At 46.8% G+C, this 26,159-nt stretch overlaps 1 protein-coding gene across 1 annotated transcript in view; it reads right to left on the minus strand.

Moving 5' to 3' along the window:
- Positions 1–26,159, minus strand: part of PLPP3 (phospholipid phosphatase 3) — an 83,268-nt gene that overhangs the window by 31,178 nt on the left and 25,931 nt on the right. The window contains exon 2 of the mRNA XM_059374879.1: positions 10,790–10,947. Coding sequence (XP_059230862.1) covers positions 10,790–10,947 — 158 coding nt within the window. The remainder of the gene's footprint in view (positions 1–10,789; positions 10,948–26,159) is intronic.

A 26,159-nucleotide genomic window follows, 5' to 3' on the forward strand; every position in this document is an offset into this window, starting at 1 on the left:
GAGTTCCAGATTGACTGCTTTCGGACCTTATTCATCCCTCACAATGTTTTTATTCCTGGGTCATAAAATCAGTTCTTCCTTCCCCCTATGAAGGCTAGGGCTCCACCCAGGACTCCAACCCCTGGAGCCTGCATTTCTGCTTCAGTCAGCAAAGTTGTGATATGTAAATTTCGCTGCCCAGAAGGATGCCTTCAATGTTGATCCCTTTCTGAAGGAGCAAGCAACAGATTCAGGGGGATGGCAAGCTGCCACGCAGCAGAGGAGAGTTCTCCCCTACCTGCCTTTTAAAGCACTTGGCACAGAATCTGGAAACTAATAAAGTAGGAAAGCACTGCAATTAAGCTACGAGGGGACAGAAAAGGGATCTTAACTTGCCTGACAACGGTAACGGTTTGTCCCCAGCTCCAGAGCATGCCTCTCTGCCTATCCTCTCGGCTGTCAAAGAGCTTGATGGCCCACATGTTCACAAGTATCAAAGTGTTCCAGAGAGGAAATTTGGAGAACATTAACTTTTTGGAAAAGAGAGAGCATGCGGTGGTCAAAGAGGCACTGACTTTGGAGCCAGAAAATCCTTAGTCTGAAGCCCATTTCTTACCTTAGGCAAGTGTCTTCACCTCTCTGGGCTTAGGTCTTCTCATCGATAAAAGTAAGATATAAATCATCCACCTGGTGGGATTGCCAAGGGATGCAAGCAGGTGATATGCCAAATGGGGGCCATTTGGCTGGCCCCCAGCAGATGACCCCTCCAAAAGTTAATTTTTTTCTCTTTCCCTCAGAGAAGAGGAAATAAAAAATCAACACATACTTGTAGAAAATATCTTTTCTAAGCTCCTTCCAAAAGCTCCTTAGAAATGAACATTCCAAATCGAAGAGTTTGGAAGTACCACCCCTCCAGAGTAGAACCAGAAGATATGTGTACCGATACGTTGGTTTTGACCACTGTGCCTACAGGATGTCTTTCTCAGAGGAGCTAAGCAGAAGAGAAGCCTAAACCCCAGGCAAGCAAGGGCAGGCCTATAGTACTGTTTAGGTCACTTGTCACATTCCTCTCTATAAATGATCCCAAGAAAAGTTAAGACTTGTGGACAGTGTCCCAACAATCCATCTTCAAGAGACTTTAGAGTTCCAAGAACAAACATCCCTATTTTCTGATCTGCTTGAATAATAGTATTTGCAGAGTGTTTTACTACTTACAAAGCATTTTCACATCTGCTGCACTATCTGCTTCTCACAACACCCTAGGAATTACTCAATTCTTGTCACCACTTTAAAAGTCAGTATAGGGGAGACCAGAGAGGCCAGTGAATCAGGCTTGGTCAGAAATTCGGCGATAGCAGGGCTGCAGCCGCAGCATGGACCCCACTCCAGTTCCTGTGCCCTGTCCCACGGCACGAAGGCAGCTTTCTGTGTGAAGTCCTAGCAGGCAGCATGATCTGAGTTTCTGGGGAGACGGATGCTCCTGGAGCATGTGGTGTGGTCACTTACTCGTCAGGCACTTGCGCACCTCAGCCCCTGTGAGCCACAGTGCACCAAGCTGTTCTTTCACATCTTGGTTGTGTGCATGAATGAACTTCTTTCTGTACAGAACTTTGGAGTACAGAACAGAATCATTCATTCAACAAACACTGGGCTCTCAGTCCTAAGAGAAAGGGAAACGTATTTGGGTCCTGCTGCTACAGATGGGGACGGTAGCTGCATTTTCTCTGAAGCTGAATGCTCCATCTCGTACAACAAGATGTAGCACCTTTCGTGACTAGAAAGAACTGATGAGAAATTTCATCCTCGCTTCTTCTCCCGCTTGATCGTCTTCAGCGTTTTGGCAAGAGATCGGTGCAGTGCGGACTGGGAAAGGCAAGGAGGACAGAGCTCTGCGCAAGGCCACCGGTGGAGGCTCTGGGCCCCGTGGGTAAGTCAAAACTCCAAAATCCAGCATAGAGACAGCAAAGAGGCCAGAGAGAGGCCCAGAAGCTAGTGTTTGCAGAGTGTTTTGGGCAACACCACTCAGTGGTGGCTGCCCAAAGCCCAGACACTTTATGAAGAAGGCATTCTGAAGGATGAAGCATCATTATTTCCCCAAAGGTCGGGACTTAGAGCCACGGTTCTCCTACATGACTAGGCCTGCCTATCTGTGCAAGGAGCTTCAGGATGGGTTTTCTGTACCACCTCCTGGGGCCCATCTCTTACTCTGTTTTGACACCGAATTCCCTAAGCTTCCTGAATAATGCACCACAGTGCTTTTCTTCCTATGTCTCAAATACCTATCTCCTTGCCTTTCTGCTGTGATCTCTGCTGCTTCAGCAGTTTGAATTATTACCTCTGGGAAGACGACTACCCAAAGGGCATCTCTCTCTCTCTCTCTCATTTCAGCTTACCCCTTATACCAGTCAGCCCTCTACCGATCTTCTGCCAAATCTCCCAACTAGCATCACGGATCACATTAGGATGTCAACCCAACCCAGTCTCACATCACGCTCATTTCAACTTCTGTCCCAAACCTCACGGCTCTTCCCTTCATCTCTGTTCGAGTCACCACCATACAACTGCAAAGACATGACCCTGTAGGCCTCCTTATCTCACTGCCATCCACATGTGGTCACCCTGCTTCTGCAAGCTGCCTCCTGTCCATCTCCTCCCTCCTCCCCTTGCATCACCCCCACCGTGGTTCAGGTCTCATCCTCACCTTAGCTGCAAAACTGATGAAGCTGGCTTCAAATACTTCCATCAGTCTCCAGCCCACTAATTTGGGTAAAAACTCCTTGACATTCAAGGCATTTCACCATCTTGCTGTGTTCTCTTTATCTTTTATCTCTATCTACTTACTCCCAGATACTCTATTTTTCCAGCTGAACAGGTCTGCTTTATAGTTCCTGAAAATACTCCATTGTTTCAGCTTCTCATCCCTGAAGCAATCCCTTCTGCCTGGAAGCATCTCTGATGAAAGTCCTTCAAAGTAGAGCTCTAGTGTCAACTCACAGATGGGGTTAGAGTTCTGGCTTTTAATTTCAAGGTCTTGGATGACTGAGCACTATAACTCTTGTTCCCTTACGTGTAAAAAGGCGATGACACCAGTACCAAGAGCTCCAGGGTCATTGTGATAATTAAGTAGGACTATTGCTCAATGGATGATGATGGTGGCAATGATGATGAAGTCTTCAGCAACGAAAATAGCCTCAGTCATCTTCCTCTGAATTCCCATAGCAGCACTTTATTTATACCTCACACCATCTACTGCCTTTGGTCTCCTTTGTCCTTGAAGGTCTCGGCTCTGGGGCCCACCACCAGCAGAGAGTGCTCTGGCTCTCCTCATGTTCTCTGATCAACTTCTCAGTCTTCCTGAGAGTAATAGTGCAGTTGGTCTTCTCCTTGCCTGGCTTCCCCTTTAAACCACCAGCTCCTAGTTTTATATCTGCGTCTTAATATAAGCTGTAGGCCGAGGTGTCTACCACAATGTTTCCTTACTCTAAGGGCAATCTCACCGAGCATCCACCTATAGCTGGCCACTGCCTTCTGCAAAGCCACTTCATACAAAACCCTACTGCACACCGTTGGTCTTAGGATCTTAGGCGATCATCTGCACAGTGGTCATGTAGACCTCCTCCATACACTGAGCTCTCCAAGCAAGCCCGGAAATGACACAGTTTTATAGCTCATGAAATAAAGAGCACTCTGCATAGTACCTAGCACAGAGCAGGCCTTCAATAAATGTCAGTCCAAGCACTGGGCTTTGAAGCCAGAGAGAGACTGGGGTTTTAATTCCTGTTCCCTCATTCACTACACTGAGAGTAACCTTGCACTAGCGGCCTCTACCTTGGAAGCCTCCTATTCTGCCTTATTTATAAAAAGGGGTAAATAATACCTATGTCACCTAACTGTTTAAGAGGATTTAAGATAAGGCCTTAGTCTCTCCCCACCACCCCAACATTAGATCACTTATAAATGTTATCAGATTTCCCACTCCATCCCCTAATGCACAGACTCACAGAATGGATTTCTCAGCCTCCAGAGCATTATCACTTAAAATGGATAAATTATACCCTAAAGATACAAATGTAGTGATCTGAAGGGGCACATGCACCCAAATGTTTATAGCAGCAATGTCCACAGTAGCCAAACTATGGAAAGAACGTAGATGTCCATCAACAAATGAATGGATAAAGAAGATGTGGTATATATGCAATGGAATACTATGCAGCCATCAAAAGAAATGAAATCTTGCCATCTGTGACGAGGTGGATGGAACTAGAGGGTATTATGCTTAGTGAAATAAGTCAATCAGAGAAAGACAATTATCATATGATCTCCTGATATGAGGAAGTTGAGAGGCAACGTGGGGGGTTTGGGGGGTAGGAAAGGAATAACTGAAACAAGATGGGATTGGGAGGGAGACAAACCATAAGTGACTCTTAATCTCACAAAACAAACTGAGGGTTGCCGGGGAGAGGAGGGCAGGGAGAGGGTTGTTGGGTTATGGACATTGGGGAAGGTATATGCTATGGTGAGTGCTGTGAAGTGTGTAAACCTGGCGATTCACAGACCTGTAGTCCTGGGGCTAATAATACATTGTATATTAATAAAAAAAAATAAAAAATTGAAATGGCTAAATTAAAAACCACTTTCATGCTGGATACATTTTCCAAGTAGTCATTAACCCCTAAGAACTACACAGACCTAAGGGAGAACTGCTGGAGCTCTCACGTCTTCCAGGGGCTGGAGAGGGGTGTGTGTGTGTGTGTGTGTGTGTGTGTGTGTGTGTGTGTGTGTACAAACTAAATCCTAATCCAACGCCTGTGTTTGTTAAATGGCAAATAGATGCCTCCTCCCCCCATCTCCTCAGGGGTAAGAAGGTCTCAGAAGAACTCTGTAGCCATCTGATCAAGGACCCGCACAGTGGAAGGATTCATGGGGCCACTCTCCGTGGGTGGTCCTGGTAATTGCACAGATGTCGTGGACTGTAAACCAGGGGACCGGGTCTCCTACCAAGGCACTGCTGGGCCAGCCCGGCTTCACTGTTTTCAGAGTTGAAAACTCGCCTAACCTTTAATGAGGAGGCAATCTTGGGGAACCTTGTTTTCTTGGCAGTGCTCTCTCAGATAAAGGGGGCTGGGGGCGTGGGGAGGAAGTAATGAAATCCAGATGTGGGCACACTGAAGCGCGATCCTGAATAAACAAAAACAAGTCTTGGAGGTATTAAGCTCTTCTTCTTGTCTCTCCAGCGAGAAATCTGCACGTCCTACAGAGCATGTTCCCATGTGCATCCTGGGCCATATTTAAGATTTGAGGGAAGAAGATGGCATACTTTTCCCTGCTACACAGGTCCTTTGACATTTCCTGGACTAATTTCTTTTTTTTTTTTTTAATTTTCTGCCCGAAATGTATCGCTTGTGATTTGAGCACCACAGTCTGTGCCTTCCTTGCATGAGCAATTCAAAGCCAGACCGGGCCAGTCAGTCCCTGTCCCTCCCTGCTGTGGCTCGCAGGGTAACAGAAGAATAAACAAGTAAACACACAGGACAGTTCCACCCAGTGACTGCAAAGTCCGAGGCTGGCCCAGAGAATCTCTGAGACCTTTGGAAGTTGAGGGAGGAGGCAACCAAGGAATGTTTCCTGGAGAGAGAGATGTCTGCCGGGGGTGGATTTAGTTCCTACCACGGGCAAGGGGGAAAGCCTGGTCTCGGCCTTCTAGGAACCTATTATCTAGCTGGGGAGACAAGACCTGGACACAGAGCACATGACCAGGCCAGAAGTATGGAAGGTGCTATTTGCTTAAGCTGCAACTAGGGTAGAGGTACACCACCAGGTCCCTACCTTGGAGTGCTTGAGAAGTAATTGTGGAAGACAGGCAGGCTTTACCAGGCAGCAGTGGGGCCATTATTTAGGGAGGGGAAAAAAAAAGAAGGGAAAAAAAAGCCTTGCTTTTGAATCAGAGGACCCCTGTTCTGGCCCTGCCACTAATTAGTTATGGGAAAGTCACTTAATATCCTTGATCCCCAGGTGCCTTGGCTGTCACAGTCCACCTCCCAGGATCACCACCAGGTGCAAATCAGGGAATGTGCCCAAAATGTGCACTTTGTTAACTGCAGGATGCTACGGAAATGAAAGGGAGATTCTCGCCAATGGCATGCATAATGGCACTTGATTTGACCTCCAGAAAAACCCTATGGAGCTGGAGAACCACTGTCCCCAATCCACAGAAAAGGAAGGTATAGTTCTTTCCCAAAGGGGTCTGATCATGAATACGCACAAAAGTTAGGACGGGAACCTAAACCAGATGATGCCCAAGTCTGAGCTGTTTCTCTAATGAGCAGTATTATTACAGAAGTCACATTCAACAGGATCTCTGAGGAGGAGTAGAATTCATATGGCCAGAGGGAGGAGGGAGGGGCTGCACCCACGCCTCATCCACGCTTCAACTCCTAGATATTAAGAATCTATATAAACCACTTTCAGGGGCTGACCAAAGCAAGCACAGAGCCCATGTTTATTTGAAATGAATCCTGAGCATTTTTTTCCGTATTAAAATCTTCGCGCATAATGGCTTTCACGGTGTAGCGTAAGGCAAACTGAGAGGAGGCTAGGTAGGGGGTGATACTTGACTGGTTTTGCTCCTAATCTCACTGCTGCTAGAGTCATTAAACCTTTACAAGGCAGGGATAGGAACCACCGCTCTGTGGATTTGGAAAGAATTCCTATTATGCTATAATTCCAGAATCTGAGATACATCTGAAAAAGCAGTCAAAACGACTAGATTTTTCCACATCTCCTGCCATAGAAAGGTGTCTGCTTTCTCTATAATTGCTGACGAACTGTGTGTCCACATCATACTCTGTCTTACACTGGCCCCCCACTCCTTTGCTGTGGGGACACTCACACTGGAGTGAGGGCACCCAAATCAGCCAAGGCTTCTCTTGTTGTTTTAAACAAACTCGAGGTCGGCAGGCAAGAGAAGGCCCGGCCAGCAAGAAGTGGGATGATTAGATTTCCAGCCCTGGGTCCCCCTCTCCCTCCTTGACTGTCATTCACGCCCTCTGATCAGAAGCAGATCCGGGATGGAGCCAGCCAGGATCTAGGGCCAGTCGTAATGGGAAAGTGGGAAATGTGTTGTTGTTGTTGTTGTTGTTGAATTTAGGCCATATATAGGTTTTCCAGAATTGAGCATACTAAAGTGAATTACTCATTTTTCCTCTGAGGTCTCTGCTTCTGCTTGTTTCTACGAGGACTCAAGTACTTAATGGCAGGTAAGTAGGTAAGCAGACCTCACGATGGGCCCACAACTCACACACGCCTCCGACTGAAAAGCGGACGTAGCTGGATCTGGAGGTCAAGCCCTCTTGCAAAGAGCACTGGAGGGAGTCAAGAGATCTGGGTTTTAGTGAATTAACTACAAGGAAAGAGTGGGAGACAGGATGGGTCCCAAGGCTGGAGCTCCTTTCCTGATTCTATTTTTATTAGACATGAGGTCTTAGCCAAGTCACTTCACCACTTTTTGACTGTTTACTCATTTGCCAATAAAACAGTTCACATTTATTGAGTACACTATAGATGCCAAGCATGGAATTACTTTACATACATCATCTCCATTTCACAGATGAGCCTACTAAAGCTAAAAGGGGTTAGTTAATTCACTTGCTACACATTCCACAGCAGGAGTTCAGATATGCTCATACCTTTAACCCCTAGGCTAAAGGGAAACCTTGACGATTACCTAGCTACTGGGGCTTCTGGAGGGTGAAATGCTTAAACATGGTTCATAGGTTTCTAGGACACATAATAGCGCTTAACAAAGGACACCAATTATTGTGGTATTTTCTTGCCTGCTTCCCTCCCCCACCCTCTCACCCGTTTGGAACTATAGGAAAGTACTCTCCAAGCCTATTTTGCTGACATCCTACGGGATAAGGAAGCAATGCCCTTGCTCATCCTAGATCCAAGGCCACAGCACATGACTGCCTGTTTCAAGAAAACCCGAGAGGTCAAGGAGCACTTTAATTAAAACACCAATATGACATGAGGAGAAAAGCAAGCCAAACTCAACTCCTTAAAGCAGATCTTTCTCAGAAATGCTGGCCTTTCAAGAGGAAGAGGGGCTGGTCTTGGCCAACAGCAGGGAAAGGGCTGCTGAGCAGGAGTTTTGCTTAAGGAAGGAAGCCCAGGCGAGAAGCCCAGCCCTTCGAGAAGCGTCTTTAGCACCGTGTCCATCTAACCCAGTACTACAAGGTCCGTTCCCACGAATAATGGCGTTTGAGTCTCACAGCCATTCCCATGAGTGAACACAACACAGATGAGGACAACGAGGGCTGGAGAGAGTGGTGGTTCACCGGGTTCACGTAGCAGTGGGTACCACAGCCTCTGAAGGGTGCCGCTGTCCGCTGCACTGGGCCCAGGAGCTGCCCCACCAAGCAAGCCCATGTTAACTGCATGCAGAGAGAGCAAAGGGCACACAACTCCCCTGTCCTCGTGCTATTCTTATCTTAACCACTCCTGGGTTATAGTCCGCTTCCTAGAAGCCCTCAGTTAACTAATCCTCCAAGTGTCAAAAACACCTGTTCAAACCTTAGTACAAGATACTGTACAATTATTTGCCTGCCGTGACAAACTTCTCTTCCATGAAAAGCCATGCAACTCAACTGCACACGGTCAGTTTGGAGCAATAGTAAAATTAGATCTTATATCTCTCAGTTTCTGAACACAAAGATCCTCAGTCCACCTTTAAGAAACTTCTAGAGTTGCCAAATGGACTGTTTTTATTTTAAAGGTTGGAAAGAATTCTGCTAGTCCCCATCCCCCTCTCCCAATTTCAAACTGTTGATTGTGTGCCTGGTTTACGATGTTATTAAAAAACAAAGAGGGGTCTCAAAGTTTACAACCAACCCCCAGAGTGGGGAAGTCAAAAGAAAAACTTCATGAAATGTGTTTCCGTACCATCAGCAGCATGTGATCCAGAATAGGCAAGAGTAGCCAACTGCCTATCCCTTGGGCAATTGATTTGGAAAGGAGAGCCACTCACAATGTGAAGTCAAGTCTCCAAAATGGAAACAGAGTTATGAAAAAAGCTAGAGATAGGCTAGAGCCCCCAATTATATTTGCTAGAGACATTGAGCATATCATTTAACCCCTTTGAGCTTCCAGTTTTCCATTTGTATAATGGGGATATTAGCACTTAACTCATGTAGAATAGTCTTAACTTTAGCTTCCTTCCTTCTTGGCTTCTAATACAGGCCAAAGATAAGCTTCCAAGTTCTGGCTAATATAAACAGGACTCAAGGAACTGAGAGGAAGGAATTTATGACCTTGGTGGACATGACGCTTGTCCCTTATGCCCACGTGGCTGGGGTTCAAGGGCAGAGATCAGCAGAAAATTCTGGAGGTGGGTCATGGACAGCTGTGAAAATGCAAGACTCATAAATTATGAGACAGATTACCATCAGTTACGCTCCTCACCCCTGCCCTAAATGGACACGTCTAAAACAGGGTGGTGACCTTCCAAGTCAGGCCATACCCCAATTTCCATGATGCGACTGTTGCTCACAATAATTTTAGACTTGGTTCCAAAGTCCGTGGCTCATTTTTGCATCCTCAATGAGGACTTCATCCTTTAAGGGAAGACCTGTATGTTTATGCTTGCACCTGAGTAACCTATTCTGCAATTGGGAGTTTGCAAACTATTTCAGTATTCATGACCTCTTTTACTGTTCATCACAATACTATGAAGCAAGATGGTCATCTCTGGTTTTAAGGATGTACGGCTTGTTAGCAGAATGCCAGGTCTAGAACCTCGGTCTCTCTATTCCAAGTGCCATTTTATCTTCACTTTTCCACCACCATCCCCGGGTGTGAGAAGTGAATGATATGCCAGAGAACATCAGTGGCATAACCACTGTTACAGCAGCACAGCCATGGTGTGAACAAAGCCCAGAAAATGCCTGTGACATCTGATGGCATCCCCCTCTCTCTGGGGCTCAGTGTCAGGGCTCAGAGCTCAGACTCTGGGCTAAGGGGCAGCTGGGTTCAATTCCTGACTCTGCAGCTCCAAGTGAACTTGGGCAAATTATTTTTACTCTTGCAGACCTCAGTATCTCAATTTGTAGAAGAAAGATAAGAACAGAATCTAGAGGGACGCCTGGGTGGCTCAGTAGGTTAAAGCCTCTGCCTTCAACTCGGGTCATGATCCCAGGGTCCCGGGATAGAGCCCCATATCGGGCTCTCTGTTCAGCAGGGAGCCTGCTTCCCCCCCTCTCTCTCTGCCTGCCTCTCTGCCTACTTGTGATCTCTGTCTGTCAAATAAATAAAGTCTTTAAAAAAAAAAAGAACAGTATCTAGACTTTACCAGATGGTTGTGAGGATCAGGCAAAGTATTTTAGGGCGGGGGGCTTTGTGTACTTTCATGACACTTTTAGTATATACATGCATATAGAAATTATACTTCTGGTGTATTCATGTATACATATATATTTAGTATTTGAAAATACTTTTCTTAAAGTATTTCTTAAATGATTTTTCTTTATTTTTTAGAGAGAGAGAGCACAAGCTGGGAGAGGGGCAGTCCTGCAAGGAGCCCAATGTGGGACTTGATCCCAGGTCCCTGGTATCATGACCTGACACAAAGGCATCTGCTTCACCAACTGAGCTACCCAGGTGCCCCTGAAAATACTTTAAGTAACAGTAATAATGTAAATAAACAATATTAATAACATGAAATTCTACTTGATCTGCCAACTGTGCTGGCTTGGATTTTCTGAAACGGGATCCAGGGGCAGTGAGTGGAGTTGAGCACAGTGGCCCGGATGCTTACCGCAAGGATGGCGATGACGATCCCCACAGCGCAGAGCACGGCATCGTTTATCGTCTCACCGGTTTTCAGAGGATACTTGATGCTCTCATCATTGCAGTAAAACCCTCGGTGGTAAGGTTTGATGGTGCTTGTCTCAATGATGAGGAAGGGCAGGCCAGCTGCTCAAGATGGAACCACCATATGGACCAGAAGAAAAAAAAAGAGGAAGGGGGGGAAAGGGAAAACATCAATGAAAGGAGGCCAAAGAAACACTGACGGACAGCAAAGACCACCCCAAATAAGAACATTGACAGTGACAGTAATTCCTTGCATTTGTAGTGATATGTATGGGCCACAGAGAGTGTTCAGTACATGTACGCGCTTTCCTTCCTGGTCAGCCCCAAGAGGAGCATCCAAGGGTACTGTGGGAGGCAGTGGAAGAGCCAGGGCAGGAGCTTTCCCCCTGTGGCAAAATACCCTCCTAAAATTTAAGCCCAGTTTGTAATATTGACCAACGGAGCCTCAAGTCTAATGACGTCTCATTCATCAAGAGGGTTAGTAGTCACCATACCCTCTTAGAGAAGCTCCTCCCAGGGCTCTGCTGCTTGGAGCAGAGGAAGGCCTTGGAGTCACAGAACCTGAATTTGAATCTCAGATCCATCACTTCCTAGCAATGTGACCTTTGGTTCTAATTCCACTTTCCAGAGCCTCAGTTTCCTCGCAAATGAGTTGTGGGGACTTAAAGAGAATGAAGCCCACAGAACTCCTAGCATGGTGCCTGGCACTTAGTAGCTGCTCAGTGGGGCCCTTTTCAACCTCTTTCTTCCACTGAAGAGTCACTAAGAAGACTAAGTGAGCTGAGTGGGGCCCTGCTGCCCACAGTCCTGGAGCAGAGCCCAAGGGCATCCGGGAGCACTGGGCCGCCCTGGCAGCTGCTGCTGGTTTATCAGTGTTAGCTTAGATGCCATTCTCTTAAAGGTCATGGCAAATGGATTCCATCACCTGCCAGGAAAAGCTCTTCATAACTCTGAAGCAAAAAGCGAAGGCCTACAGTATCTCTTGCCTGGTCACTGCAATGTCCTCCACATCACTCTCCTGGTTTTCACTGACTCTCACATGTACCTACCAGTTCACTTCCTGACCACAAGCACATCAGTGCCTTGCTTAAGTCACTTTGATGGCTCTCCATTGCACAGGACAAGATAAAGTCCCTAAATATGACCTCGGGGTTTCCCTGTGACCTGGACCTCCTCTCTCTTGCCTCACGGTCTGCTGCCTTCCTGGACATGGCCTCCAAGGAGACAGTACACAGAGACTGTGTTTTTTTCATACTCTTCTCTCCGACTAGAAAACCTCTCCTTCCCCTACCACCCAAGTTCAACACCAAACCACCATGCTACTTCACAAAGTCAAAGGTGAGCCACTAAATGTTAGAGGACTGGGGAAGACCAAGAAAAGTATCCTATTAATAGCCAGCACTGACGGAACAGCAACACCAGCAACGTGGAAGGTATTTTATATCCATTTTTGCACTGAATCTTCCAACAATCTGAAGAGGTCAAGTTAAATTATTTAAGCACACATCATTCATTTTCAAGTGAAGAAAACAGAGACGGGGGTGCCTGGGTGGCTCAGTGGGTTAAGCTGCTGCCTTTAGCTCGGGTCATGATCTCAGGGTCCTGGGATCGATTCCCGCATCGGGCTCTCTGCTCGGCGGGGAGCCTGCTTCCCTCTCTCTCTCTCTCTGCCTGCCTCTCCATCTACTTGTGATTTCTCTCTGTCAAATAAATAAATAATAATAATAAAAAAGAAAACAGAGATGAAGAATATTTAGCTCATTCAGAGTCTCTTAGTCTACCCCCAAATGCCCGGATCCCCCAATTTAACTTTGCAAATTGGTTTCATCCAACTGTGAATTTCATTAGCTGAAAAAACCCAAGATAAGAGGTTGTTGAAAAGATAAAATTCCATTTCCATGTTTCTCAAAAAGGAATTAAATTCACGTCACGTTGCTCGCAGCCCCAGACCGCCTCTTTAAAAAAAAAAAAAAAAAATGTACCATGAACTCCACAATTTTTCAATTACTTTGGTCCAGCCCAGCAGCGATAAAAACGCTCACTTTCTAAAAAGTGTATTTATGTATCACTGTGCATACACACATGGATTTATTTGGTTTTATTCTTTGGATTTATTTGAATTCTACGGCTATTTATTTTGTGACCCCTAACTGCTTCCTGCTAGAACAACAATTTACTTTATCAAATTCATACTGGTGCTTTGAAAAGAAAGAAACAGCGACACACCACAGCATTGTGCCTGACCTTCTCAAAGTAAACACAGAGGGGCCCTGGAAGCCAGTAACCATTAGCTCTTGAGACTGTCTCTGCAAAGGAGGGAAGCAGGCCAGGGGAGGCAGCTGGGAAACGTGGTGGCACTGTAATTGACAAGAGTATGCAGCCAATCTTTGCAGGTAGAAGGGCTGAGAGGGAAAAAAAAAATATCACATAGGCCCGAACCATCTTCATTCTACTATTGCACGTTTTGAACTGTGGCCAAGTTGGCCATGAAAAGTAGCCGAGGAGCCAGCAGTATGATATTAATAGTCCGCTTTTAAAGTTCCACACGTCGTGATAAAACGTTGAGCTCTGTGTCTGAGCCCAGCCGCAGCCTCCGTGGTGCCTGGGAGCCAATGCGTTGCTAATAAACTCAGGAAGGGAGCAGACCCCCGAGTGCCTTACATTTGTGCTATGCTCTCAAGCCCCGGCTTCTATTTTTAATAGTGTTCACATGATAGGCCTGTAAAACATATGTTTCTAAGGACAATAAAACACATATAAAAGAGCTGTGGAGTTAGACAGAACTGGGTTAATGATCTCAACTCGGCTCCCTGCTACTTAAGTGAGTTATTCCCATCTTCCCCAACGCCCTTCTCATCTATGCAATGTGAAGAACGAGATCCAGTGTGGGGGCGGGGATGATAGCACACGGGTCCATTCATTCATTCAGCAGACTTTTATTCCATCTTCACTGTGTACCTGAAGTACAAGGAATATGGAGATGATATAAACCCTGTCCTCAGGGAGCTTACCATCTAGCAGGGGAAGATGGAATGGAAGGAAATCAGCACAGGAAGTGGCTTTAGTGAAAAGAAACCGAGCAACAGCACTGGGTAAGTCAGCACGGCATCAGGGCGCTCACTATGGACACTGAGGAGATGTTAAAAGGACGAAGTAGGGGGGCAACCCCACAGAGAGGGCTAGTGAAGAAAATCTGTTTATTCTGTTCCTTTGGCTTCTCTTAGCCTGGGAGCAATCCAAATCCTTTCTCTTCCTCCTTTGCCTGAGGCTTGGGGAGTTTCCGGTTCTGATTATATGGATGAGGACCACAGCCAGACAAGAAGCTGGATCTGAGTGGGTTCTGTTTATTTTCTTGAAAGGCATGGAGATAGCATTTAGAAAACCCAATGGCTTTTTCTGTCTTCCCTACAAACTTGTGGTATGACTGGTGGTGTTGGTGGGGGGTGGGGGGGTTGCCAGTCAAGTCTTGACTTTGCTCCAGAAAAGAGTAACCTCAGATTGCCTTCATTTGATGGAAAAAGCATAAACATTTTCTCAATAGGGCAGCTAGTCCTCAAGAGACATAACACCATGCCTTGTCTCTCCAGGACACAGGGAGAAGGCTGTTCTTTTTGACAGCAGGATCTCCATTTCCAACACTGGCACCATCTTTACTGCCAACTACTATAGTCCCCGATCCCTTCATTTCAAGAAAATTCCCAGTGCTAGTGCCTGGGAATCTAGAGGTGAATCTCATAGAACCTGCCCTCGAGAGGCTCATGGTATTTTAAGAAAATTACAAAAACAAGTGCACTAAGATATTTTGAAATGTAAGAACTGTACAGAGTACATGTAGTGCCCAAAAGACTGCCATACCAGGAACACCAAAGATGGCCGACAGAGGATGGAAGGCTTGAGGGAACCCTTATGTGAATAGGAGGACTTTCAGATCCAGGGACTAAGTACACTCAAGAAATTCAATGTAGTTTAGTGATTTCAATAAGGCAGTTACCCAAACATATGGCTGTTACGAGAATATGATTTTAAATCTGGCTACAGAGCAGGGAAGAGACGCACCAGTAGACAACGAAAGGAAGAAAGGGAAAGCTAGCACAGAACACAATAATAGAAGCCAACATTTATTAAACAGCTATGTGCCCAAACTGGGCTGAGGAACCCCACACGAATGTCTGTCGTTTGACGAACCTGGATGCCTATTATGTTCTCAGCACTGACCCAGCCACTGTGCTAAGGAAAGTCCCAACCTTCAAGCCACCCAAGGGCTAATGGGAGAAGAGTCATAACAATGAATGCATTCAGTCACCCCAAGATTCAAAGGTATTAAAGTTGACTTAACAGAGATACTAGGACTTTTGGGTGCTTTCTAAAGTCAGCGAGTTTAAAACAAAGAAGGAAGCCCCTGTGAGTATTGATAAATTAGCTACAGCTCAGCAAATTTCATGGCCTTTGAAGAAAAAGATGCTTTCCATGGAAGAGTCAAGGCAATAGCACAGGCGAGTATTCACTGAACATTTACCACGTACCGCGCATGGGCTCAGTATCTGATTTAACCAACACTCTGAAGCCAATATCCTGGACTTGAGATTTATCTATAATGAAAGCTAATTACAAGCTTTCTGCAAGGCAAAACCAAACTCTGAGTGTGTGTTTGTGTGCGTGTACATACCATCTGGTGATTCTAGACCCCAACTCAAAGCACTTCTCCTTCTTTTAATCAAGGATCAATTAACTTCCTATACCTCGAGGGACCTCTTGGGATGTGTAGGTTGCAGAGGAGGCGAAATACGAACTCACTGACAAACACTTAATGGGCAGAAAATCAAAGCATGAAGAAAGGCCCCTGTGTTGGGTTCAGGCCTTTGAAACTTCTTGGGCTTTGAAAAACTAACACTTGAGCAGGTTGGGTGGTTTGGGGGTGGGGTGTAAAAAAAACACAGGGTAAGTTTTTGCGGCCCACCCATTGATAAAGTCATGTGGGAAGTGTTACCGAAGTGACCCAACCCCAGAACCCTGCTCCCTTCAGACCCAGCTTCACGTTTGCACAAAATTAAACACAGCCTCCTGCTCTCAAAGTGCTTTTTAGAAAGCCGTGGCGTGTGTCAGGGAAAGAGTGGGGGTAGGAAAGTGAATAAGAAATCTCCACACTTTGCAGGACCCAACTCAGAGCATCAAGGAGAGGCTGCCCGGGCCCCTATAGACCAAAGCCTTCGACTGCCTTTCCCAAAGCTGCCCGGCTTTCTCTTCACCCCATCTGTAGTTACCTTAAAATAAGCAGAGTCCAGGATCTGTGAGAGTAATAATTAAACAAACACCTACCCACAGAAGAACAGTGAGTGTAGAATCCAGATGCGGACGCACTACTTCAATCAGACAGCTAGTAGAAGAACTCCACTACGGTACTTTCGACAACCTACCTACAGCGCAGATTCTACTGCCCTGCTCATTTTACAAATGACAAACTGAGGTTCAGAAAGTTTAAGCAGCTCATCCAAAGGGCAAAGCTGGCAAAGAGTACCAATACAGACAGATGTTAGAAATACAGATGGAAGGCATGGGGCTTCTGATTTCAAACATAGAGTCCAATTAGGAATTAATGTATCTGAACTTCCCTAAGAGCTGTGGCCAGGGTTCCCACATGAGTCAGGTGGTCACTGGGATTTGAACTCAGGTCTGTCTGTCTTTAGGTTCATGTTTTCTTACTCCATGACCTGACCCTCTCTTTCTTTATAAATGTATTCCCTGTTAAAATATGACCAACTGCTTTTTTTTTTTTTTTTTTTTTTAATCTCTTAAGGCCAGAATGGTCAACCCAACTACTACTTAGAGGTTCAAAATACAAATATTTATGTTGCTTGTAAGTGACAGGGTTTCTATTTAAAGTAATTAATTGCTACTGGTCTTAGAAGTGTGCAAACTTTCTTTGGTTTACGATATTTGTCCAGATTTTTATACTGGACACAATCCAGATGAGACAAAACTAAGTTTATTATGAAGGCGTTTCCCACCTTTGAAACAGGCTGCCATGAAAAACACTTGCTGTTGGCTTGTGTGAACAGGCAATATTCTGGGTCTAGGAGTTTTCTTTGACAAATGCTCATTCTTCAAAACTGGAAAGTCCAGTCCCTTTCTTCACAAAAAGAAGATTGTCAGAACTGAAAGCAACTCCGAGGTAGAAGTGAAGAAATTAGTGGCACCTCTAGTCCTGGTGCCTGGGTTTCCCGTGTCCAAGTCCAGGGCCTGCAGTGGAATTCCACAAACATGTAGGACAGTTCCTGGGTACGGGACACTATTAGGTGCTGGGGACACACAGTATCAAGATCCCGAACCAGTTCTGAGTTTCTCAACTTTGAAAAGTCTCAGGTTCCATGACAAAGGGACACCTGTCTCTAGTCTACTCATGGGTGTCAAAAAGAACTTTGGATAGCCTTTCTTATTGAAAAGTGCTTAAAGAGAAAACATTTTATTCTCCAAAATAATATAGGCTACCTTAAAACTCTTAGCTCTGTCTGGCTTTGGTCTTTTCAGTTGGATTTTGAAAGGGCTGTCAGATCCATCAGAGACTAAAAAATAAACTCGCAACATGGCATGATACAGACCTTTCATGAAGAGAATCCCAGCCCCCTTTTGTGGACATGATAGTTCTAGTAATCTACAGCTACCAGAGCTAATAGGATTTATGTTTCCTCTACTCCAGGTTAAGCTGGATCACCTCCTTCCTCTTTGACCCCTCTTTTAAATAAGGATGTGAGTAAATTTGCATTCATTGGGTACCTACTCTGTGCCAGGAGCTCTGGATATGTCAACTGATATAACTCAAAACAATCCTCTAAAATAATTATTAGGATACAGCCAAAGAATCAAGAGTCAGAGAGATTATATTTCACCACTGTTGATAAGAACAGTGTAACCAGGATACATAATAGAATATGGAGGCCTTTGAAGTTCATTCAGAGATGGGGTTAGCCTTTCTTGCCAAGTACACATAGGAACGAGGTCGGTATGCGGATATTAGCAAAGCTACAAAGCTCTGGAAAAGTGTATGCTGACCTGGGACAAGGATAAAAGGCAAGGCTCTTCCTTAGATGCTGAGATGGATTTATACTGATCCGCTACTCTCCTGCCTCCAGTCTCCCTGATGACCCAAATGTGTTTACTTCCAATATGGCTGCCCAGAGCTAGGACACAGCAAGAATCCCAATGTGTGCATGGGGTTTAATAGCTCTTACATATATATCACATTTGACCTTCCTAACAAACCCATGAAATAATGTCTTAACATCTAAAGACTCTGCCCCTGCAAAGTCCTATATGTCTTTGAAGACTTAAATACCCCTTCTACAAAGGATTCACTGAGCCACATTAGCCACTCTGGCACAGTTATTTCATTCAATTTATCCATGAACTTCAGAGTCAGGAAGATAGGATTTTACACCCTACTTCTATTACCTGCTGGGCTTATCATTTGACCTTGGGCAAGTCACTTTACCTCCCTGGGCTTCATCAATGTACAACAGGACTTTGTACAATAATTCCCAATGTACAGAGTGGATCGTGAGGACTGAGATGACACAGTTTATAAAATATCCAACTGCCTGGCTCCATAAATGTTAGCTCCTGCTCCTGCATGTGACAGGAAGCCCCTAAAAGCTTTTAAGCAGGTATAAGATGTGATCAGAGTTCAGTTGAAAGCTCCCTCAAGCAGCTGAGGCCTGCCAACTCCTTCCCAAATGCAATCTGATTCCACGGGAAAAGCACACTCATAAAATCCTCTAATTCCAGGGACTTCTTGGGATTGTGTAAATAAAAGGGGCTTCAACAGTGGTGAGCAGGACCTGGCACCCTGATGGCCAAAGAAGTATCGCAGCAAGAATCCCGCCAGGCTCTGTCAAGAGATTACACAAGGCCAAATGGGAGGTTAAGTCGAGAAGGGCGAAAAAAATTCTCTTTTCATCTTCCCAAAGAGTTAAACATACATTTGTCAGCAGGCACGTTCCCAACCAAGCTATGCTGCCCAGGTGTACACAAAGCCCCAGGTTCACACGGTGGTTAAGATAAACAACACGTGGACTGGCAGGACAGTCCTGGGAGGGCCAAAGTTCGAGATAGTCCAAGGGCAAGACTGGAACCAGATGCAGTGCCAAAAATGAGGAGTTGGCACACTTCTGGAGACGCCATGAGAACCAAATCATGCTGGCTGGCAGTCCAAGGCCACCAGGATACCCCAAAGTAACCCACCGAACTGCATGGGCCAATTGAGGTCAAAGGTCACATGCTAGCCAAATCCGACCCACAGAGATGGTCTGTTTGGCCATCCACGGTTTAAATTTCCTAACATCAATTGTTGCCATTTCACGACAGCAGGTCTCACGCAATGTCCAGATTTCCAGCTACTGAACCAGCTTCAACACCATGTGGCAACGGGGGCAGCACTAACCATGGCTGGACACGCTCTCCACCCTTCGTATTATCTCCCTGACACCCAGGCCACAGGTCAGTCGTCACTGTCCCTGAACTTCTACTGTTGATTTTCCTACACCTACTCTGCAGAGTCTGACGTGGAGCTCGATCCCAGGACTTGGAGATCATGACCTGAGCCGAAGGCAGCCGCCTAACAGACTGAGCCACCCAGGCGCCTCTCGCTCCTGTTTTTCTAACACGATCGCCCCAAACAAAACACCACCAGATGTCCTCATGGAGAGCCGACAGATCCATGAGGAATTATTTACGGGGCATCTAACCAGTTTCAAGTCTCAGATGCATGGCTATTGGGCTAGATGACAGCTAAGACCCTGCCTTTTCAGTTTCCCAGTCTTTTTCATGTAGTGAAACTATCAGGAAATACTTTGAAGGGCGCCCCCCTAACCCCAGCGACCCAGCGGCCCCACTCCACCCTGCCCCGTGGTCCCCAGGGCCTAGAGATCCATTTCCACACCCTTGACCCACTTCTTGTGATCCTTCTGGGAATCACCGTCCAGGAGAAAGCTCCCAATCAGAGGAAGAGCACAAGTCTCAAGAAAGCAGCTCGGATCTGGGTTTGAAAACCAGTTTTGGGGTGCCTGGGTGGCTCAGTGGATTAAGCCTCTGCCTTTGGCTCAGGTCACGATCTCAGGGTCCTGGGATCGAGCCCCGCATCAGGCTCTCTGCTCAGTGGGGAGTTGCTTCCTCTTCCCCCTCTGCCTGCCTCTCTGCCTACTTGTGATCTCTCTGTCAAATAAATAAATAAAATCTTAAAACAACAACAACAACAGTTTTGCCACTTAAAATCCATGTAACCAGCAGCAAGTGGCTTCACTTCTCGGAGCCCCCACTTGAAAAAGAGGAAGCCAATACCCACTTTGAAGAGCTGAGAGCATGACCCATCATAGGGCAGGGATTTAAAGAAGGTGAGTTCTCTGCCCTCCAAGCCTGAAAACCTACTCTCCAGCTGATTACAGCTGTTTACAGCTGATGCTAATCAGCCTGCTTGACTGGTTCCCTCTGGTTTCCTCGAGAAGGTGGCCAGACTAACCGGGACAAGGCTGTGTCAGCTCCAACAAGGACTGTCACTGCAGTCAAGCGACGCTGGAGCCATTCCAGGAAGCCAGGGATAAGACAACCCTCACGCCAGGAGCACACTCCCCACTCCCAGGCCATCAACGTTCCTTTTGTAGAACCCAGAAACCTTCTTCCAATCTGACAGCTGCCACCTGCACAAATAATTCAGGGATGCAGTTTTGTAACTGAATACAGGGCCCGAAAGCTGGAAAGTTTGAAGTCCAAAATAATCCCTTTGACCTTCTGCCTAAACGCTCACTAATCACTTTTTAATTTGTCGTTTATTTCCTCTTTCAGTGCTGGACTCACAGGCTACGTTTCGTTTTAGAAGTATCCGGGGAGTGAATGGCATTACAGAACACCTGATTAAAGCACAGAAGTCAAACTTCTCTCCCCCACATCTGAGGCTTGGTGAATGCCCCCCCACCAAGATTTCCAGAAGGCTCTGGGTGGCAAGAAAGTGAAGGGAAAAAAAGGCTGCTTTGAAGCAGAGTCCTTACTGGGAAAATTATGGGCTACGGGAATTAATAGGATGTGGTCCCTGCCCTCTAAGAAGGCAGACTCTGGGGACAGCTACCCATGATGCAGTGGGACAGCACCAGCCAGGGAGGCCTTTCCAAAATGCTCAGGGAGCACGGAGGACGCACGTGAGCACAGGACTGGACTGCTGGCAGGGATGTAAGATCAGTTTATTGATTAACCCAGTAAACACATTTCAAAGAGTCCTTGCTGTCATCTGAATGCCAACAATGGACTTAAGGCTATACAAAAAATTTTTTTAATAAAAGTAATTGAAAAAAAACCAATAAAAATCCAGAACTGCAAAGAGTCCCCCCTGCAAACAGTTAACAAAACGGCTGTTGTAACCCACCCTCATCTCCTACTCAACTTTTAACCCTGAGGGAAAAATGAAAAAAGGAGATGGAGGGAGCCTATCTAATTCCTAAAACACAGATGCTGAAAAGATGCTAAAAGAGGAACACTGGCAGCTAAAAATATTGTTCACTCCAGAAGAAATGTCTTACTTGGAGACAAAGGCCTCTAGTCTAATCATCACTAGGATTACTACAAACTTAAATGAGTTGAATCCAAAGAGTTGTACTAGGGTCATTCCACGTTGTGTTTTATCCTAGCAAATCAGGCAACCTTTCACCTACTGAATAACAAAGTCACCGGGAGCCAGAGCTGCGTCAGCTCAGCCCGTGTCTTGGAGAAGAAAATGATTTCCACTAGTTTGTGATTCAGTGAAGAGATGCCTGCTATCCATAAGACAACACAAGTGAGTTCAGGAGTTTTCGTTAAGTTTCCTTTGGCAAGGGGACCTCAGAAAACAAATACCAACCCACACTCACTGACCATCCTAATGACCCGTATTCATCAGTGTTATTGAGGTTAACTATATAGTCACACTTGGGCTCTCTTGAGCTCTGTTTCTTCATGTGCAAAATGAAAGGGGCGGTTTTTATAAGGTGTCCTAGGGACATTTCTAATTCAGGAGTTTTCACCTTTAATCTAGGTGTTTTATCAACCAACTGCAGGCTTCCTACCTGTGGCATCCAGACAGACAGCATCGCCACCTGCCCGCTATCCCCTCAGGGGTAACTGAGGGGCACACTATGGTTTTTTTTAAGTCTGGGAAGACAGACTGGCCAAGCAGCGCCCTCCAGAATTCAAAGGTGCTCCTTATAAAAGAACAGCTTTAGCAAAGATCCCCGAATCTGCAGACCTCCAGATGCCAACTGAATTAATGACTGGCCATTCTTGGCTCTGTCAAAGAAGGAGGTTGACAGCAAGAACACCGTGTGGGTTGGACGCAGGTGGGAATGAGCATCAGCGACTGCAGCAGACTGGGTACTCTTCTAGGTGCTTTCGACCGGGGCCTCTTTCATTCCTTCCGGTCATCCTTTCCAGGTAAGCAGTACCAGCTAGGTTGTGCAAAGGCCCAGACTGAAGATCAGAAGCAAGGTCGTGGAGCAGCAGGGCAGAAATGCCACTGGGCCGGCCTGGCTGTCCACGGCTCTGGGCAGCCAGCACTCTTCCTATCTGTAGGTGCTTTCGCCCAGACCAAGAAGGGGTGCGTCCGTCAAGCGGGCTGGCTCCCCGCAGTTAGAAATCTGTGTGCTCTGGGGCCACCCTCACCTGCTCTGGCAGGCCTCCCCTTGCCCCCACCAGCATGGGGACAACAAAATATGGGCATTCAGATACAGGAGAAAGGGCTGCAGTAAAAAACCCCTAGGTGGCTTGCTATAGGAACCCTATTGTTCCAGGGGGAAGCTCTTTTGCCAAAACTCTCCAGGAAGCCACACTCTGTGTGATGCAGTTTTCAGCTGTTGAGAGAAAAGGGTAGTTCCTGGGATGTTTCTTCAATGGTACTGGAAGCCAGGCCCTTAATCCTTGCAAAGCAGCAAGGAGCCAGCTTCCCCCAGAGGAACAGAATGTCTAGAGTCCTTCTTCCAAATAAAAACACAAAAAACTCCTCAACTTCCCCCTTACCACCTCCCAAAATGTGTGAATCAGGCAGAAAGGGAGAAAAAGGGAGCGAAGCTGAAGGGTGGGTGGGTGGGGTGGGGGTTCAGGCCTTCTCTGCACCCCTCCTCCCCTCATGGCCCTGCCCACCTGACCTCTCTATAGCAGTAAATTACAAAGCCCCCACTGTTCTCTCTGCCCATCCTCCCCACATTCTCCTTACCCCCACCAACATACATTTTTTTTTAAGGGCGAAATGCCAAACAACATTATTCCCCTTCACCATGGTATTGCCATGAGAGCTGCCTGGTATGTTTGCCTGAAAATTGGAAGGTTTTCATGGAAATCTCGGCCTCCACTACAGCCCTCCCTTTGTGGAAATGGACTTGGAAAGAAATGGAAGGCCCCTAACTGGAACCTAATTGGGCAGATGAGAGCAAGGCCCCTGAGATTGCTCAGAGGCGGGAGGATACCTGACTGTGCCTTTGGCAGCCTGGAACGGGCCCGTTCTGCCTCCACTCGCCCCTGGGCACAGTGTGACTCTCTCTAAGGGGGAGCCTCACCTCAGAGGAGGGACCCTATTATGGAATTGCAGGGGGGGGGGTGGACACTGGCAGCACATAATGTTACCCATGGGTGCAAACAGGTATCCATCCCTGGGGCACTGAGGTCAACAGCAGGAAACTGTGTCACAGCCCATCTGAACTGACCAAGCGCCAAGAAGAATTGAAAATGGTTTTCTGGGTTTGGTCAGGTTTTGTGACCGCTTGGAAGGAGCAGACCTTGTTCTCGTGGCCCTGTGAGCCCGGCCCAGAGAATTCTCAGGGCCTCCGTATCCTCGTCGTCAGCAAAAGAGGTCAGGCCGTGTGGAAGAGCTGCCGTGAAGATCACCCGAGCTGGGGTGTCTGGGGTCGGGAGTCACATAGCTGGGCACCACGGCACGGAGCGCCCGCACTCGGGTCCTTCTACCCCGCCCCAGCACGAGGGAGGGAGACAGGCTGGTGGGTGCAGGACCGGATCCGTGAGAAATCATCTCTCCCGTCCTGCTCCCTGTACCGCGGAGAGCAAAACTGTGGAGGCGGGCTCCTATTTGTCCATCAAGACGACAGAATGGGTCTCGGGAAATTCATTATTCAACAAACTGGCCCTTCACAATTCCCATCCAAAGGAACGGTTTGATGCCTTTCAGCACACTGGCTATACAAAATACTGAAAGACCAGCGCGCTTCAGAAGCCTCACAAAAACCCGGGTCTGGGTTTGGCAGAAGTTCCTCCGCCACCGGGTTTTTCTGTGTGTGGTTTATAATAACATGCAAGCCTGGTGCCAGCGCCTAACCTATTAAGGGACTGCCAATTAGCAGGGGGCTCCGAGCTGCAGGTTTGAGAACTGGGGAGCAGGTCTAATGAGGGGCCCAAGCCACTTCTCTCTAGCACCCCTTCTCAATCTAATACCGGGTATACTGGTCTATTGTTCTGCCTAGAACTTTCCTGTATTTCTCAGCGCGTCTCATCTGCTTCAAGCGTCCAGGCCTGGAGGCCACTGCTGATGTTCACGTCCGTCTTGAAGGGTAAAACTGGGCCCTGAACAAGCTTATTCTCTGGATAGGGACTTTCAGATCTGGCCAATCATCAAAATCATCAGGGCCACTCATTAAAGAGCACATTCCAGGCCCTACCCAGACGTGCTTAATAACTCAATCGGAATTCCCAGGACAAGAGCCTTTCACAAGCCTTTGAAAGGATTCTATCCCCCGGTGATTTGGGAGTCATTGCTCTAAAAAGTAAAAAAAAGTTCATTTTTGAACTCAAGGGCTTTACAAAAAAATGGATGCATAATATACATAAAATGGAACTGATATATACCTATACCAAACCAACACAATTTTAAACCACAATGAATATCAAATGTCTGGAGCGCCTTGGAGGCTCAGTCAGGTAAGTGTCTGCCTTCTGCTCAGGTCATGATCCTGGAGTCCTGGGATCGAGCCCTGAACTGTGCTTCCAGCTTGGTGGGGAGCCCGCTTCTCTCTCTGCCCCTGCCTGCTGCTCCCCCTGCTTGTGTTCTCTCTGTCAAATAAATAAATAAATAAAACCTTTACAAATATGTATCAAATGTTTGCTGTTGGACCTATTGTGTACTGGAGATGGGATATACTGGGATGAATAAAACAGGGTTCCTGTCCTCAGAAGAGCTCCCTATCTAGGAGATGCAGCAAGAGCCCAGCAGGAGAGCCTGTCTTTCCTACCTTGGGATCCTGTGAGATTGCAAACCTGCAGTTCTTCCCTCCTCTTTTCTCTTCTGCCTCATGCTGGCCTTGGCTTTCCAATATCTACGCCAAGATGGCATCAAATATGAAACAGAATGACTCCAGACACCCAACTTCAGAGGCCTATCTTAGGGTGGCAGACAGAGCCAGAGAAACATATGGCTTCAAGATCCAGGAAAAAATATGGGCCTTCGGACTGCCTAGGCTGAAGATAGAGATAGAGTGGGTCCCTGTGCAACAGACAAAGCCCTGGGCTGGGTTTTGGAGTCCTGTTCTTCACTGAGTCTTCTTATCTACAAAAGAGAGGAAAATGGACTGTGTGGTCATATCGCAAAGCATGTGTAGCATAAGCCTTTCCCTGGAGCCTTCCTCAAAGTTCACTGCTGAGTTTCAAAGGCAGTTGTACAAACTTGAAGAACCAGAGCTCTCCAGAACACTCTCCCAAGAAAAGTGAGACGAAATGATCTCTCACTGGCTCTAAAATTATGTCTCATGGATATGGCTTTTAAACAAGACTTGTTTCTCAGCCGGCAGAAAGGTTTTTCATCCACCCTCTGCAGTGCCGGATACACAGCAGAGACCCAACCTTAAAGACGACGTCTAGGGTAGACAGTGGCATGGCCAGGCCGTTTTACAAAGATGACTGTGGCAGGCCTGTGGGGGACAGGCTGGAGCACAAGGCGCTGAGAATTCAAGCTCCCTGCTCACTGAGGTGTGACCAACCACCTTCCCGAGGAAAAGCCTTCTGCATTCTGTAGACACATCCCCATCAGCCCTGAATAAGATGTATGAAGGCCCCCCACAGCCTTGACGCCACGCTAGGTCCTGGCCAGCGCAACTCAAATAAACACTGCCCGCTCTCCAGGAGCGTCTGGGGCTGTTTCCCTTCTTGCTTTAAACACCTCTCGGAAACCGACTGCTGCAGCCTCCCTGTTCAGACTCTCAGGTTATCTTAACACACAGCGCTCTTCGGGAGCACACCTCGGTGTAGATTAGAAGCTAACGGCTCGAGAGGGCACCCCATCTCCTGGCAGTACAAGGACAATG

Source organism: Mustela nigripes, chromosome 14 (genome assembly GCF_022355385.1).
Source record: "Mustela nigripes isolate SB6536 chromosome 14, MUSNIG.SB6536, whole genome shotgun sequence".
Lineage (NCBI taxonomy): Eukaryota > Metazoa > Chordata > Mammalia > Carnivora > Mustelidae > Mustela > Mustela nigripes.